At 42.7% G+C, this 15,562-nt stretch overlaps 1 protein-coding gene across 1 annotated transcript; it reads right to left on the reverse strand.

Annotated features, from left to right (window-relative positions):
* On the reverse strand, positions 12,957–15,033 carry LOC109232725 (NAC domain-containing protein 90). Its single transcript, XM_019398468.1, has 3 exons — positions 14,840–15,033; positions 13,870–14,165; positions 12,957–13,344 (listed from the first exon to the last, which is right to left on the reverse strand). The coding sequence occupies exons 1-3, from the start codon at positions 14,991–14,993 to the stop codon at positions 13,108–13,110; spliced, it is 687 nt and encodes a 228-aa protein (XP_019254013.1). The 5' UTR covers positions 14,994–15,033; the 3' UTR covers positions 12,957–13,107.

The raw sequence follows: 15,562 nt of genomic DNA on the forward strand, positions 1-15,562 counted from the left end.
GAAAACATAAGCTGTTTGTCTCGAATACAATGAGGCAACAGGCTAAAAAAAAAGAATAAGGGAGACGCCAGGCTTGCGCACGCCTGCAAAGCTACCTCGGGTCTCCCCGGACTGAAGGCCTGCTCCCGTACTAATGCTGTTGCTGCTGCTCGAAACCTGGACATGTGCAAATAGCACAAAGTGTAGCATCAGCACAACCGACCCCAGGTGCTGGTAAGTGTCTGGCCTAACCCCGGCGAGGTAGTGACGAGGCTAGGACCAAACTCCAGATAAACCTGTGCAGATATATATACAAGTACAACGGAAAAGTAGCAACAAAATAATAATTTAAGCTGGGGAAGGGAGCATGCTTCAGGGGTAACCGATAGAAACAAAATATCAGGAATAATGGTATGTACATCTACAGTTTAACTCCTAAAAATGAAAAGATAAGACAACTTTAATATTCAACTCATCTTGTTGCAAGCGTGAAACCCGATCCCATTTCTCAATATCTCGTGGTAGGCGTACCACCCGCTCCAATTTCAATATCACTCGTGGTAGGCGTACCACCCGATCCCATTTCAATATCACTTGTGGTAGGCGTACCACCCAATCCTATTTCAATATCATTTGTGGTAGGCGTACCACCCGATCCCATTTCAATATCACTTGTGGTAGGCGTACCACCCGATCCCATTTACTTTCGACAGAATACACAATACAATCCAGGCAAGGGAACAATCAAATTAATACTCTTTCCCGGCAAGGGAACTATAACAACAAGTCAAACATCCCGACAAGGGAGAGTCAGTTATAACCAATCCTATTCAACTTCTTCCTGGCACAACTAATACCAATATTTAATCACAACGTTCATAGGATCAAACAAGGTACACAATTATCAAATTAAGACTCACGGTCATGCTTGACACCGACGCATGGATACTCGTCACCATGCGCATACGTCGTACTCAACACAAACAAGTAGCAATTATGACTCAACTCCTAATCCCTCAAGCTAGGGTTAAACCAAACACTTACCTCGATGCTTTGAACTTAACTCAAGCCTCAACTATAGCTTTACCCCTAGATTCCACCTCCAATCCGCTCGAATCTAGCCACAAATTACTCAATTACTTTACTAACCACTAAATGAATCAATTTGAATGCGTAAAAATGAATTTCCCAAGTTTTTCCCAAATATTCCAAAATCGCCCCCGGGCCCACGTGGTCAAAACTCGAGGTTCGAACCAAAACCCGGTTACCCATCCCCCCACGAACTCAAATATGTAAATTGTTTTGAAATCGGACCTCAAATTGAGGTCCAAATCCCCAATTTTTTTGAAAACCTAGGTTCTACCCAAAATCCCCAATCTCACCCATGAAAATCCTTTATTTTAAGTTGAAAACATGTTAAATGATGTTAATGATTGAAGGAAATGAGTAAAAATCAACTTACAAATGATTTGGAAGAAGTCTTGTTCTTGGAAAATCGCCTAAGGAGTTGTGTTTTGAAAATGGGGTGAAAAATGGTTCAAAATTCGACTAAGTATAAAAATATGCAGGTTGTAGATATGGGATTTGCGAACTGGGGTTCGCAATTGCGAACCCCGACCTGATATGGCAATTGCGAACATTTTTTCGCATTTGTGAACTCAGGCCAGATAGAAGGACTTCGCATTTGCGAAATATGCTTCGCATTTGCGAAAGCTCAACCTTCGCATTTGCGAAGGAATGCTTCGTATTTGCGAGCCAAGCAGGCCTGGGCTAGTTTCGCATTTGCGAAATCCAGCGGAGATTGTTCACAATGAGAAGGGTGTTCTTTTGGGACCAATATTGTGACCTTACCCTGCCGGATGCCAGAGTTATGGCCGATGAATAGTGACGGAATCACTATTCATGGTCTTCCTAGATAGAAGGGAGAGGATTGTGACCTTAATAGGGAGATGGTATAGAATTGGTAATTTGGTACACTAAGTGTAGTTATATCAAACCTTAAACAATGAGGGTAATAAGGTTTCCTATATGGTATAGGAATGCAAAAATCCCTCTCTGGTAAATAAGTGGAAGGGTTGAAAAGGGTTAATATAAAAAATGGGTCCTTATAAACTGATGTGGCATTTTAATAAAGTCATTACCGGATTTTATGTTGCCAGCCACGTCAGATTTCCGGTGGATATAAGTTGGGGCAACAGTTAGAATGAGTTTAAAGTTATATTCTATAAGTTTAGTTATTTTAAAGTGACAAACGAAAGTTAAGTGACTTTTGTGAAACTGACAATTTGTTGGATGACCACCTATGAAATTAACCCCAATTTTATCCAACATGGAGTTATTTATTTGAAGGAATAATTAAATTTTAAAAAGGGTATAAAAGTCTATCAATATTTTAGGGATATTTTTGTCGTTCGACATTTAGCGTATCAACATTCGTACTTTTATAATAATACAGATAGATAGATATTGTGACGACCCGGCCGGTCGTCGTAAGAATTAACGCCCAGATCCCCTATTAACTGCTTTTCCCAAGTCTATTTATGCTAATTTGAATTGCCGGGATGTTCAGTTTTGAGTTTCGGAGAGTTTTGGGACATTTAGTCCCTGAATGAGAGCTTAAGTGTTGGAAAGTTGTCCGTAGTCAGAACAGTGTGAAGACGACCTCGGAATGGAAATCTGATGGTTCCGTTAGCTTCGTTAGGTGATTTCGGGGTTAGGAGCGTGTTCGGAACGTGTGTTGGAGGTCCGTAGCTAATTTAGGCTTGAATTGCCGACAGTTGGAATTTTGAAGTTTCCGGTTCGATAGTGAGATTTTGATCTGAGGGTCGGAATGGAATTCCGGAAGTTGCAGTAGCTCTGTCATGTCATTTGGGATGTGTGTGTAAAATTTCAGGTCATTCGGACGTGGTTTGGTTAGGTTTTTGATCGAAAGCGTATTTAGAGAGAAATTGAAGTTCTTATGCTTAAATCATTGATTAATTCGAGTTTTCGACGTTGTTTAGGTGGTTTAAGGATTGGTGCAAGTTTGAATGATGTTATGGGATATGTCCGTAGGTTTGGTTGAGGTCCCGGGAGCCTCGGATGTGTTTCGGATGCTCAACGGAGCATTTTGGAGTTGTGTAAAATTGCAGAAATCCATCAGCTGTTGCAGACCCCTTTTTCCCCTTCGCGATCGCGTCCTCCTCCACGCGTTCGCGTAGAGTAATTTTGGAGGAGGACCAATTTCTTCTTCGCGTTCGCGTTCGCGTTCGCGTTCAATGCCCCCACGTTCACGAAGCCCTGCCATTTCCTCCTTCGCGTTCGCATACCAACCATCGCGTTCGCATAGTTCAATTTGGCTCTGAGGGCTGAGCACATTTTATTCATCGCGTTCGCATCTCCATTGTCGCGTTCGCGTAGCATTGTCAGCCCAGGCCTTCGCGTTCGCGTACTGTTCATCGCGTTCGTGAAGAGCATTTTTGGCAGCCTTCACTTTTCTTCTTCACGAACGCGTGACTTCCTCCGCGTTCGCGGTGCATTAAATACCTGGGCAGTTATAAACATTTCAAAATCCGAGGGTTAGCCATTTTTACCAAAACTCAAGCTTGGGAGCTCGGATTTGGGAGTAATTTTGAGGAATTTTCAAGGACAACGATTGGGTAACGATTCTAGACTCCTTTTTGCTCATAACCCGCTAATCTAATCGTGAATCCTCCTTTTAGTTTCGGATTTTAGAGGAAAATTTGATAAAACTTCATAGACTAAATTTTTGAGTTTTGAATGGGTGCTTCACCTCCGATTTGAGAGATTTATATATGGGACTCTTGAGGGTACGAGGGTTCTGAAAATATTAATTTCATCCGATTCCGAGATGTTGGCCTGAGGGGCGTTTTGGTTATTTTACCTAATTTCGCGTCTTAGCTTTGAATTAAATAGTAGAATCAGTTGCTTGAGATGTTATTTACGATATGTAATTGAATTGAATAGATTTGGGCCACTTGGAGTCAGATACTCGTGGCAAACGTGTGATTTCGAGTTGATTTTTGGAGCCGGTTCGAGGTAAGTGGCTTGTCTAACCTTGTGTGGGGGACCTTTCCCCTTAGGATATGATATTGGTAATTGAATGCCTTGTACGTGAGGTGACGAGTGCGTACTTGAGCTAATTGTTAAAAAATCCGGTTTTACTTTTAATATTTAGACTGAGTTTCTTTCTTATCTGCTTTATTTTTATTTGCAATTATAGACTGTGTTAGCTAGAAAAGCATGCTTAGTTGTTCCAAATTGCCTATCTGCTCAAGTTGCCTTGTTTGTACTACGTGAAGCATCTTAGGCTAGAACTACCTGTTGCCTTATATCATTGAACTTCATTCTGGATGTCTTCTTGTTGTGACTGCGTATTTACATTGGGACTACGGATGTGGGATTCCGGTAGCTCCCCCCCTTGTTTGTTTACTTTGGGACTGCGGGTTCGATTCCCGATAGATCCCCCTTGCATATTTACTTTGGGACTGCGGGTTCAATTACCGATAGATCCCCCCTGTATATTTACTTTGGGACTGCGGGTTCGATTCCCAATAGATCCCCCCTGCATATTTACTTTGGGACTGCGGGTTCGATTCCCGATAGATCCCCCCTGCATATTTACTTTGGGACTGCGGGTTAGATTCCCGATAGATCCCCCTGCATATTGATAGTTGGACTATGGGACGGTATCCTGGGAGATCTTTCGGATATACTCATATGGTAGACTACGGGTCGGTATCCCGGGAGCTCCTTGGACAGTGGATGAAAGGGACTACAGGACGGTATCCTGGGAGATCCTCGTTGTTGGTGTTGATATTGAGCTGTTTTACTCTGTGTTTTCTTATTCTCTGAGTGTTAATTGTTGCCTTGTATAAGCTGTCTTACATCATAGTTGTACTCATTATTTCCGTTTATTTCATGTTGTTGCAAGATTTATTATTATGTTTATTCTCAGTAGGGCCCTGACCTTCCTCGTCACTACCCAACCGAGGTTAGGCTTGGCACTTACTGAGTACCGCTGTGGTGTATTCATGCCCCTTCTGCGCATGTTTTTCATGTGCAGATCCAGGTAGCTCTACCCAGGCGTATCATCCTCGAGGCGGAGAGACCTAGCAGAGACTTCGAGGTACATCTGCCGCGTCCGCAGACCAGGAGTCTCTATCTTATTCTAGCTTTAGCAGTTAGCTTTTCCTTTCATACTGTTGTTTTAGACATTCTGGAGTTAGAGCAGTGTATTACCTTCCGTTAGCTTGTGTTCCCGTGAGTTTCTGGGTTTTAGGATGATATTGTAGACTTCCGCATTATTGGGTTGTATATGCCGAGCGACATTTATATACAGTTACCCTGCTAGTTTGTTTAGTTTAATTATTTGTTTCCGCAAGTTATGTTATTTCCGCATTGTTAGGCTTACCTAGTCATAGGGACTAGGTGCCATCACAACATGTTCACGGAGGGCGAACTGGGGTCGTGACAAGTTGGCATCAGAGCTCTAGGTTCATAGGAGTCACGGAACACAAGCCGGTTTATTAGAGTCTCGCTGATCGATACGGAGACGTCTGTACTTATCTACGAGAGGCTATGTAACCGTTAGGAAAATTTCACTTCATTTGATTCCCTGTCGTGCGAGATTTTTGACATCACAATCCTAAACTTCTTCCTTCTATTCTCTCACAGATGGTGAGGACACGTGCGGCTCGAGAGGATCAGGCACCCGCGCCCCCTACTGCAGCCGTCAGAGGCAGGGACCGGGGTAGAGGCCGAGGACGCGCACGCAGTGCAGCTAGAGCACCTGCGTGAGCTGCCGCCGAGGTAACACCAGCAGATCCAGCCGGAGTTCAGGCACCTGACACGCCTACGACTACTACTACTCCAGCTCTTCAGGAGACTTTGGCACAATTCCTGAGCATGTTTGGTACATTGATTCAGGCGGGATTGATTCAGGTTGTACCGACTACTTCACAGATCGGGGGAGGGACCCAGACTCCCGCCGCCCCCAGCAGCGAGCTTCCATTGGTCAGGTTCCAGGTGTCATGGCGACACAGCCTGTGGTCCCAGTTCAGCGGGTGGTGAGGACCTCTCGCCGAGTAGGGGACAGGTGGGTCCAGGAGAGAGAGGACAGACGAGGTCAGGAGGGAGAGTATAGAGGAGTGAGTAGACCTCGTAGACCGGGGAGATATACTGGTCCTTATTTTGGAGGCAGGGTGCGTCATGGTAGAGGTTTTGTGGGCCAGCCAGCTCAGTTTGCATCTCAGATTTCACACGGAGTTTCAGGTGTTCAGGGGTCTTGGAGTACCCGTACCGCACAGTTCCCACTGCCACGTCAGTCGCGAGGTTGCTTTGAGTGTGGTGATATACGCCATGTGGTGAGGTATTGCCCTAGACTCGGGAGGAGTGCACCTCCACAGACTTCTCAGCCACAGCGCGCCCCGCAGAGTTCTCAGGCTATGGTTACAGCCCCAGTTGCTACCCCACCTGCCCGTACCGAGGCTGTTGCCTCCGATTCTGTCATCGCAGGTATTGTCATGGTTTGTTATAGAGGTGTACCGATTCTATTCGATCTAGGTTCCACTTATTTTTATGTGTCTTCTTATTTTGCTCCGCATTTGGGTGTACCTCGGGATTCCTTGAGTTTCCCTGTTTATGTTTCTACTCCTGTGGGGGATTCTCTTGTTGTGGACCGCGTTTATCGGTCATGTCTGGCTACTATTCGTGGTTTTGAGACCAGAGCGGATATATTGTTACTCGGTATGGTTGATTTTTATATTATCTTGGGCATGGACTGGTTGTCGCCCCATTTTGCTATTCTTGATTGTCACACCAAGACCGTGACGCTGGCTATGCCAGGTATACCGCGTGTGGAGTAGAGTGGTACTTTAGATCACACTCCCAGTAGAGTTATCTCTTTCCTTAAAGCTCAACATATGGATGAGAAGGGGTGTGCCGCGTACTTAGCTTATGTGAGAGATGCCAGTATGGATACTCCTTCTGTTGATTCAGTCCCAGTAGTACGGGATTTTCCCGATGTGCTTCCAGCTGATCTTCCGAGCATGCTGCCTGATAGAGATATTGATTTCCTCCGTATCGTATGGCTCCTCCTGAGTTGAAGGAGTTGAAGGATCAGTTACAGGAATTGCTTGATAAGGGTTTTATTCGACCCAGTGTTTCACCTTGGGGTGCTCCTATCTTGTTTGTGAAGAAAAAGGATGGTTCTATGCGTATGTACATCGATTATCGTCAGTTGAACAAGGTTACAGTGAAGAACCGTTATCCTTTGCCTCGTATTGATGATCTGTTTGACCAGATTCAAGGCGCACGGGTGTTTTCTAAGATTGATTTGCGCTCAGGTTACCATCAATTGAAGATTCGGGAGCCAGACATCCCGAAGACTGCCTTCAAGACTCGGTATGGTCATTACGAGTTCCTTGTTATGTCCTTTGGGTTGACCAATGCCCCAGCAGCCTTCATGCATCTGATGCACAGTGTATTCCGGCTATATCTTGACTCTTTTGTCGTTGTCTTTATTGATGATATTCTGGTGTATTCTCGGAGTCGGGAAGATCATGAGCAGCACCTGAGGACCGTGCTTCAGACCCTGAAAGAGAAGAAGTTATATGCAAAGTTCTCAAAATGTGAGTTTTGGTTGAGTTCTGTGGCATTCTTAGGCCATGTGGTATCGAGTGAGGGCATTCGGGTGGATCCGAAGAAGATAGAGGCCATGCAGAGTTGGCCCAGGCCGTCCTCAGCTACAGAGATTCGTAGTTTCCTTGGTTTGGCGGGCTACTACCGTCGTTTTATGGAGGGGTTTTCATCGATTGCAGCCCCTATGACTAGATTGACCAGAAGGGTGCCCTATTTCAGTGGATAGAGGAGTGTGAGGCGAGCTTTCAGAAGCTCAAGACAGCTTTGACTACAGCCCCAATTTTGATATTGCCTACCGGTTCGGGGTCTTATACTGTCTATTGTGATGCCTCGAGAGTTTGCCTTGGAGCGGTGTTGATGCAGGACGGTGGGGTGATTGCATACGCGTCCAGACAGTTGAAGATACATGAGAAGAACTACCCTGTCCACGACCTTGAGTTAGCTGCTATTGTTCATGCCTTGAAGATCTGGCGTCATTATTTGTACGGTGTGCCTTGTGAGATCTATACTGACCATCGGAGTTTGCAGCACTTGTTCAAGCAAAAGGATCTAAATTTGCGCCAGAGGAGGTGGTTAGAGTTGTTGAAGGACTATGATATTACTATTCTATATCACCCGGGCAAGGCCAATGTGGTGGCGGATGCCTTGAGTCGCCGGGCGGAGAGTTTGGGGAGTTTAGCATATTTACCAGTTTCAGAGAGGCCTATGGCAATGTATGTTCAGGCCTTAGCCAGCCAGTTTGTGAGATTGGACCTTTCGGAGCCCAGTCGGGTTCTAGCTTGTGTGGTTTCCCGGTCTTCTTTATTTGATCGTATCAGGGAGCGGCAGTATGATGGCCCTAATTTGCCAGAGATGTGACCATCGGAGATGACGGGGTATTGAGGATGCAGGGTCGGATTTGTGTGCCCAATATTGATGAGCTTCGAGAGTTGATTTTAGCAGAGGCCCATAGTTCGCGGTATTCCATCCATCCGGGTGCCGCGAAGATGTACCAGGACTTGAGGAAGTACTATTGGTGGAGGCGGATGAAGAAAGATATAGTTGAGTATGTGTCTAGATGCCTCAACTGCCAGCAGGTGAAGTATGAGCACCAGCGACCAGGTGGGTTACTTCAGTAGATAGAGATTTCGGAGTGGAAATGGGAGCGCATCACCATGGACTTTGTATCTGGACTCCCACGGACCTTGAAGAAGTTTGATGCCATTTGGGTTATTGTGGATCGGCTGACCAAGTCCGCTCATTTCATTCCTGTATGTACCACTTATTCATCGGAGCGGTTGGCGGAGATTTATATCCGGGAGATTGTCCGTCTGCATGGTATTCCAGTTTCTATTATTTCAGACAGAGGTACTCAGTTTACATCGTGGTTATGGAGAGTCGTGTAGCAGGAGCTAGGTACTCGGGTGGAGTTGAGCACAACATTTCATCCCCAGACGGACGGACAGTCCGAGCGCACTATTCAAATTCTTCAGGACATGCTCCGTGCGTGTGTGATTGAGTTTGGAGGGTCTTGGGATCAGTTCTTGCCATTGGCGGAGTTTTCTTACAACAATATTTAGCAGTCCAACATTCAGATGGCGCCGTATGAGGCTTTATATGGTGGGAGGTGTAGATCTCCGGTGGGTTGGTTCGAGCCGGGTGAGGACAGGCTATTGGGCACAGAGTTGATTCAGGACGCTTTGGAGAAGGTTAAGATGATTCAGGATAGACTCCGTACAGCCCAGTCCAGACAGAAGAGTTACGTGGACAAGAAGGTTCGTGATGTTTCGTATATGGTTGGAAAGCGAGTTCTGCTTTGGGTTTCGCCTATGAAAGGCGTTATGAGATTTAGGAAGAAAGGGGAGCTGGGTCCAAGGTTTATTGGCCCTTTCGAGATATTGAGACGAGTTGGGGAGGTTGCTTATGAGCTTGCCTTACCTCCCAGCCTGGCAGAGGTTCATCCGGTATTTCATGTTTCGATGCTCCGGAGATATCACAGTGATCCGTCACATGTTGGATTTCAGTTCAGTCCAGTTGGACAAGGATTTATCCTATGTTGAGGAGCCAGTGGCTATATTGGACAGGCGGATCAGAAAGTTGAGGTCAAAGAACATTGCTTCAGTAAAGGTTCAGTGGCGGGGTCAGCCGGCCGAGGAGGCGACCTGGGAGACCGAGCAGGATATGCGCAGCAGTTACCCTCATCTTTTCACTACTTCAGGTATGTCTTTATGCTCGTTCGAGGACGAACGAATGTTTAAGTGTAGGAGGATGTGACGACCCGGCCAGTCGTCTTAAGAATTAACACCCCGATCCCCTATTAACTGCTTTCCTCAAGTCTATTTATGCTAATTTGAATTGCCGGGATGTTCGGTTTTGAGTTTCGGAGAGTTTTGGGACAACTAGTCCCTGAATGAGAGCTTAAGTGTTGGAAAGTTGCCCGTAGTCGGAACAGTGTGAAGACGGCCTCGGAATGGAAACCGATGGTTTTGTTAGCTTCGTTAGGTGATTTCGGGGTTGGGAGCGTGTTCGGAACGTGTTTTGGAGGTCCGTAGCTAATTTAGGCTTGAATTGCCGAAAGTTGGAATTTTGAAGTTACCGGTTCGATAGTGAGATTTTGATTCGAGGGTCGGAATGGAATTCCGGAAGTTGCAGTAGCTCCGTCATGTCATTTGGGATGTGTGTGTAAAACTTCAGGTCATTCGGACGTGGTTTGGTTAGGTTTTTGATCGAAAGCGTGTTTTGAGAGAAATTGAAGTTCTTAGGCTTAAATCATTGATTAATTCGAGTTTTCGACGTTGTTTTAGGTGGTTTAAGGATTGGTGCAAGTTTGAATGATGTTATGGGATATGTCCGTAGGTTTGGTTGAGGTCCCGGGATCCTCGGGTGTGTTTCGGATGCTCAACGGAGCATTTTGGAGTTGTGTAAAATTGCAGAAATTCATCAGCTGTTGCAGACCCTTTTTCCTCTTCGCGATCGCGTCCTCCTCCATGCGTTCGCGTAGAGTAATTTTGGAGGAGGACCAATTTCTTCTTCGCATTCGCGTTCAGTGCCCCCGCGTTCGCGAAGCCCTGCCATTTCCTCCTTCACGTTCGCATACCAACCATCGTGTTCGCATAGTTCAATTTGGCTCTGAGGGCTGAGCACATTTTATTCATCGCGTTCGCATCTCCCTTGTCGCGTTCGCGTAGCTTTGTCAGCCCAGGCCTTCGCGTTCGCGTACTATTCCTCGCGTTGGCGAAGAGCATTTTTGGCAGCCTTCACTTTTCTTCTTCGCGAACGCGTGACTTCCTCTGTGTTCGCGATGCATTAAATACCTGGGCAGTTATAAACATTTCAAAATCTGAGGGTTAGCTATTTTATCCAAAACTCAAGCTTGGGAGCTCGGATTTGGGAGAGATTTCGAGGCATTTTCAAGGACAACGATTGGGTAACGATTCTAGACTCCTTTTTTCTCATAACCCGCTAATCTAATCGTGAATCCTCCTTTTAATTTCGGATTTTAGAGGAAAATTTGACAAAACTTCATGGACCGAATTTTTGAGTTTTGAATGGGTGTTTGACCTCCGATTTGAGAGATTTATATATGGGTAGACTCGTGAGGGTACGAGGGTTCTGAAAATGTTAATTTCATCCGTTCTGAGACGTTGGCCTGAGGGGCGTTTTGGTCATTTTACCTAATTTCGCGTCTTAGCTTTGAATTAAATAGTAGAATCAGTTGCTTGAGATGTTATTTACGATATGTAATTGAATTGAATAGATTTGGGCCATTTGGAGTCGGATACTCGTGGCAAACGTGTAATTTCGAGTTGATTTTTGGAGCCAGTTCGAGGTAAGTGGCTTTTCTAACCTTGTGTGGGGGACCTTTCCCCTTAGGATATGATATTGGAAATTGAATGCCTTGTACGTGAGGTGACGAGCGCGTACTTGAGCTAATTGTTGAAAAATCCGGTTTTACTTTAAATATTTAGACTGAGTTTCTTTCTTATCTGCTTTATTTTTATTTGCAATTATAGACTGTGTTAGCTAGAAAAGCATGCTTAGTTGTTCCAAATTGCCTATCTGCTCAAGTTGCCTTGTTTGTACTACGTGAAGCATCTTAGGCTAGAACTACCTGTTGCCTTGTATCTTTGAACTTCATTCTGGATGTCTTCTTGTTGTGACTGCGTATTTACATTGGGACTACGGATGTGGGATTCCGGTAGCTCCCCCCTTGTTTGTTTACTTTGGGACTGCGGGTTCGATTCCCGATAGATCCCCCCTGCATATTCTGCGGGTTCGATTCCCGATAGATTCCCCCTGCATATTTACTTTCGGACTGCGGGTTCGATTCCCGATAGATCCCTCCTGCATATTTACTTTGGGACTGCGGGTTCGATTTCCGATAGATCCCCCCTGCATATTTACTTTGGGACTGCGGGTTAGATTCCCGATAGATCCCCCTGCACATTGATAGTTTGAGAGTAGTCTTGTTACAATTTCCAAACCTTGTGGTTAGGCCAAAATTTTACGGTATAGCCAGTTTTCGGACTGGTCAATCAAAAATAGCCAGTGTTTACCAAGTCAATGAAAAATAGCCACCGTTTTGCTGCAATAGAGACCGGTCCAGCATAATATACTGGAGTTCAGTGCACTTTGTGTATGAACTCCAGCATATATTGCTGGACCGGTATACTTTGCTGGCTCCAGTATAATATACTGGAGACTGGAGCACTGGTGCTCCAAACTCCAGTATATTATACTGGACCACTATACTTGCCAGAACTCCAGTATATTATGCTGGAGTTCTAGTGTATTTATGTTGGAACTCCATCATATTATGCTGGAGTTCTAGCATACTATCCTGGAACTCCACTATAATATGCTGGAGTTCAAGTATACTTATGCTGGAACTCCAGCATAATATACTGGAGTATTTTCCGGGTTTTGAACAGTGTTTTTGCTCAGATTTATCTTTATATAAAAAATGGCTAAATTTCAATTACTTTTGAAATTGGGCTATTTTTGAACGACCAATTGTAAATCTGGCTATTTTTAAAAATCACCATGTGGTTAGCCGGTTATTTTTTGCTTTAAAAATATGCTAAAATATGATCTATTCGTTTCATTCCCAAAAAATGATGAGAAGGAAAAGTATTTCTTCGTCTTCATTTTATACGCAGTCTTTAAAAAATAATACGTATATTTTAATATATAAAAATTCAATTTAAATCTTTCATTTTCTTTGCTAACATATGTTATTATAGCAACAACAATATTATACATGTTTAAATCATAAATCTAATACTAATGCTTTTTATATGTGTCAAAAGTCCATCTTTCTTTTTAAAAATTCATGTCAAATCAAACGATACACCATCTAGAAAAATACAATTAATAGATTGAGGAAAAACTCCATTAAACCAACATGGTACAGTCACGTGTTTGACTTCACAAATGAAGTCATCCTATTATTCTTTTTTCCTTTTGTTTCTTTCCTATCCCTTGTAAAATGAAGAAGTCAATGATTTTTTACCAGTTAATTTGTTCCCAACCATTGACATTTTCAAAATCACTTTCCACTATGTTGTAGGACTTGCTCTCATTTTTAACAGAAATTGAAGAACTAATATTATCCCTATCAGCTGCTAATTCTTGATTTTTAACTGCTGCTGTATCTCTTGTCACTGTTGCCACTGGTCGTCGATCAAATGCTCGAAAACTTCCTGATACGACGTAAACTCGACATAAACTCATTTCATGCCTTAACTGCAATCAAATGTATTGCAAATATGTCCAATTAGACAAAAGCAAGAATGATAAAAGACACCAAATAGAAAAATGTTAAGAAGAAATCTAGATCGATCCATACTATTTTATTTTATTAAGATGAACTTAAATAGAATAGTAATGGTTCATATAGTCTACCATAATATATTTGTGATTGAGACGCTGCAGCAGAGTAGTTTAATTGGTACACTCGTTGTACGGAGGCTTTCATTAATTAAGTATTTTTTTTCTTTTTCACTTTATTTATGTTCATCTAACCCGGATGACATACAAAATAATTAAGTACGCCAATGCAATTTTTTTTGGATATTACGTGCGGGATGATTTGTATATCGAATTTTTTTTTGTGTGTGACCCGGCCAGAAGAACATGCAAAAAGAAAAAAATATGAACCCCTTCCAACCCATAAAAAATTCTGAATAATTAAAAAGAAAAAAAAAAAGGAAGGAAAAGAGAATAATTAATCACTCTATATATGTTAATTTTGAAATATTGGATTATTACCTTAGGAATAGAAAAACTTGAAGAGGTGGAAGTTTCTTGTTCAATAGCTCTGTACTCATTCATCTTCCACTTAGTTTTTCTCCCAGTAGGAGCTTTCCCTTTGTAAAATACCATACTTTTCTTCACCCCAATCACTTTACTCTCTGAAGAGTAAACATAAGTAGGAGAACCAGTAGCTTTCCAATAACCAGAAGTAGTAGTCCTACAAGGTCTCCCTCCTCTGGCTTCTCTTTCTTGCCTCGGCACAAAGAAAAACCATTGCTCTGTATCACCCATGCATGACTCCCCAGGCAAGTCTACGTATAAGATTAGAGTTTAAGTTCTATGGCATTCACACAATTAAGTTATCTATAATGAACTAGTTATAAGTAAATGATCTCTATAATAATCATTACTTGGATTAATCATCGGAGGCCGGAGCACATGCAATGAAGGAGAATTGAATCCCTCCGTCGGAAAGTTATACTACGTAAATAAGGTAAAAATAAATTTTTTTTATACATATATAAAATCTTGAATTCCCTTAATGTAAGAAAAATATATGTTCAAATCCTAGATTATAATGGATTTTTTTTTTTGAGCTCTCTTGTCAGAATTTCTAGCTTTGTCGTTGTTGTTGACGACCTGATAAAAATGGTAACTAACCTGATATAACATATTAGATCACTACACTAATACTGATATTATTTGTGTATATAACTTATAACCCTGAAAAATACAACAACAACAACAACCCAGTTATTTCACACGTGGGGTCTAAGGAGGGTAGTGTGTATGCAAATATTATCCCCACCTTAGGAAGATGGAGAGGTTGTTTCCAATAGACACTCACCCTCAGCTCAAGAAAGAGAAAAGAAACAGCGATTAAAAGTAAATAACCCTGAAAAATGGCTTCTTCAAATGATTAAGAAGAAGAACACAAAGAAATGAAAAGGAAAAAAGAAGATAAGTAGAAAGAAGAGTTGTGTACTTGGTAGATGCCAAGGGTCAAGACTATAAATGGTGACAACTGGGATTACTCTATCAAGCTCTGGCCTCTTTCCCTCTAACTTGTGGTGCAAATAGAAAGATATTAACTCTTCTTCAGTTGGATAGAATCGAAAACCTGGTGAAATTTCCACCATTGTTGTCTTCTAATTCTACTTCTTTCTCTTTTTCTTGTTTACTTTTTCTTTTTCCTTTTGTTATTTATTTATAGGGTTGTCAGCAGAAAATGGGACAAGGATGCCGTGTAAAAGGAGAAATTTTGTAGAGTTATTTAGTGGAATGTGATTTCCTTTTCAGTTTCCACACGGTTTTAGTTGTCCTAATTATAGCAAGAGCCACTACTAGAATACCTCTAAAAAGCGACCAAAGATTAGCAACCAAATTTGGTCTGTCAAAAAAAGCGACCAAAGTTGGTCGCCAAACTGCCGAAAATAATAAAAAAAATATTTGAAATACTTTAGCGACCAAAGTTGGACGCTATTTGGTCGCAAATTTAGTCAAACTGTTGACTGGACTGGCCAGACTTGTTTGGTCAAAGATATACTGAGATTAGCGACCAATGTTGGTCGCTTAAGCGGGACCCACATAAATTTTTTTAATAATTTTATTATTATTTTATAAAACTTATAAAATATAAATATATATAATTTAAAACTTGCGACCAAAGTTGGTCGCTAACTGAAGGATAAGTTGATAGCGACCAACA

Source organism: Nicotiana attenuata, chromosome 9 (assembly GCF_001879085.1).
Source record: "Nicotiana attenuata strain UT chromosome 9, NIATTr2, whole genome shotgun sequence".
In the NCBI taxonomy this organism is placed as follows: domain Eukaryota; kingdom Viridiplantae; phylum Streptophyta; class Magnoliopsida; order Solanales; family Solanaceae; genus Nicotiana; species Nicotiana attenuata.

Bases quoted from the DNA above. Each gene is read 5' to 3' on its own strand.
- LOC109232725 (XM_019398468.1), bottom strand. From the start codon at position 14,993: ATGGTGGAAATTTCACCAGGTTTTCGATTCTATCCAACTGAAGAAGAG. The intron at 14,166-14,839 runs GTACACAACTCT...TCTTATACGTAG, and splicing joins TGACCCTTGGCATCTACCAA to ACTTGCCTGGGGAGTCATGC. The intron at 13,345-13,869 runs GTAATAATCCAA...ATTTGATTGCAG, and splicing joins CAAGTTTTTCTATTCCTAAG to TTAAGGCATGAAATGAGTTT.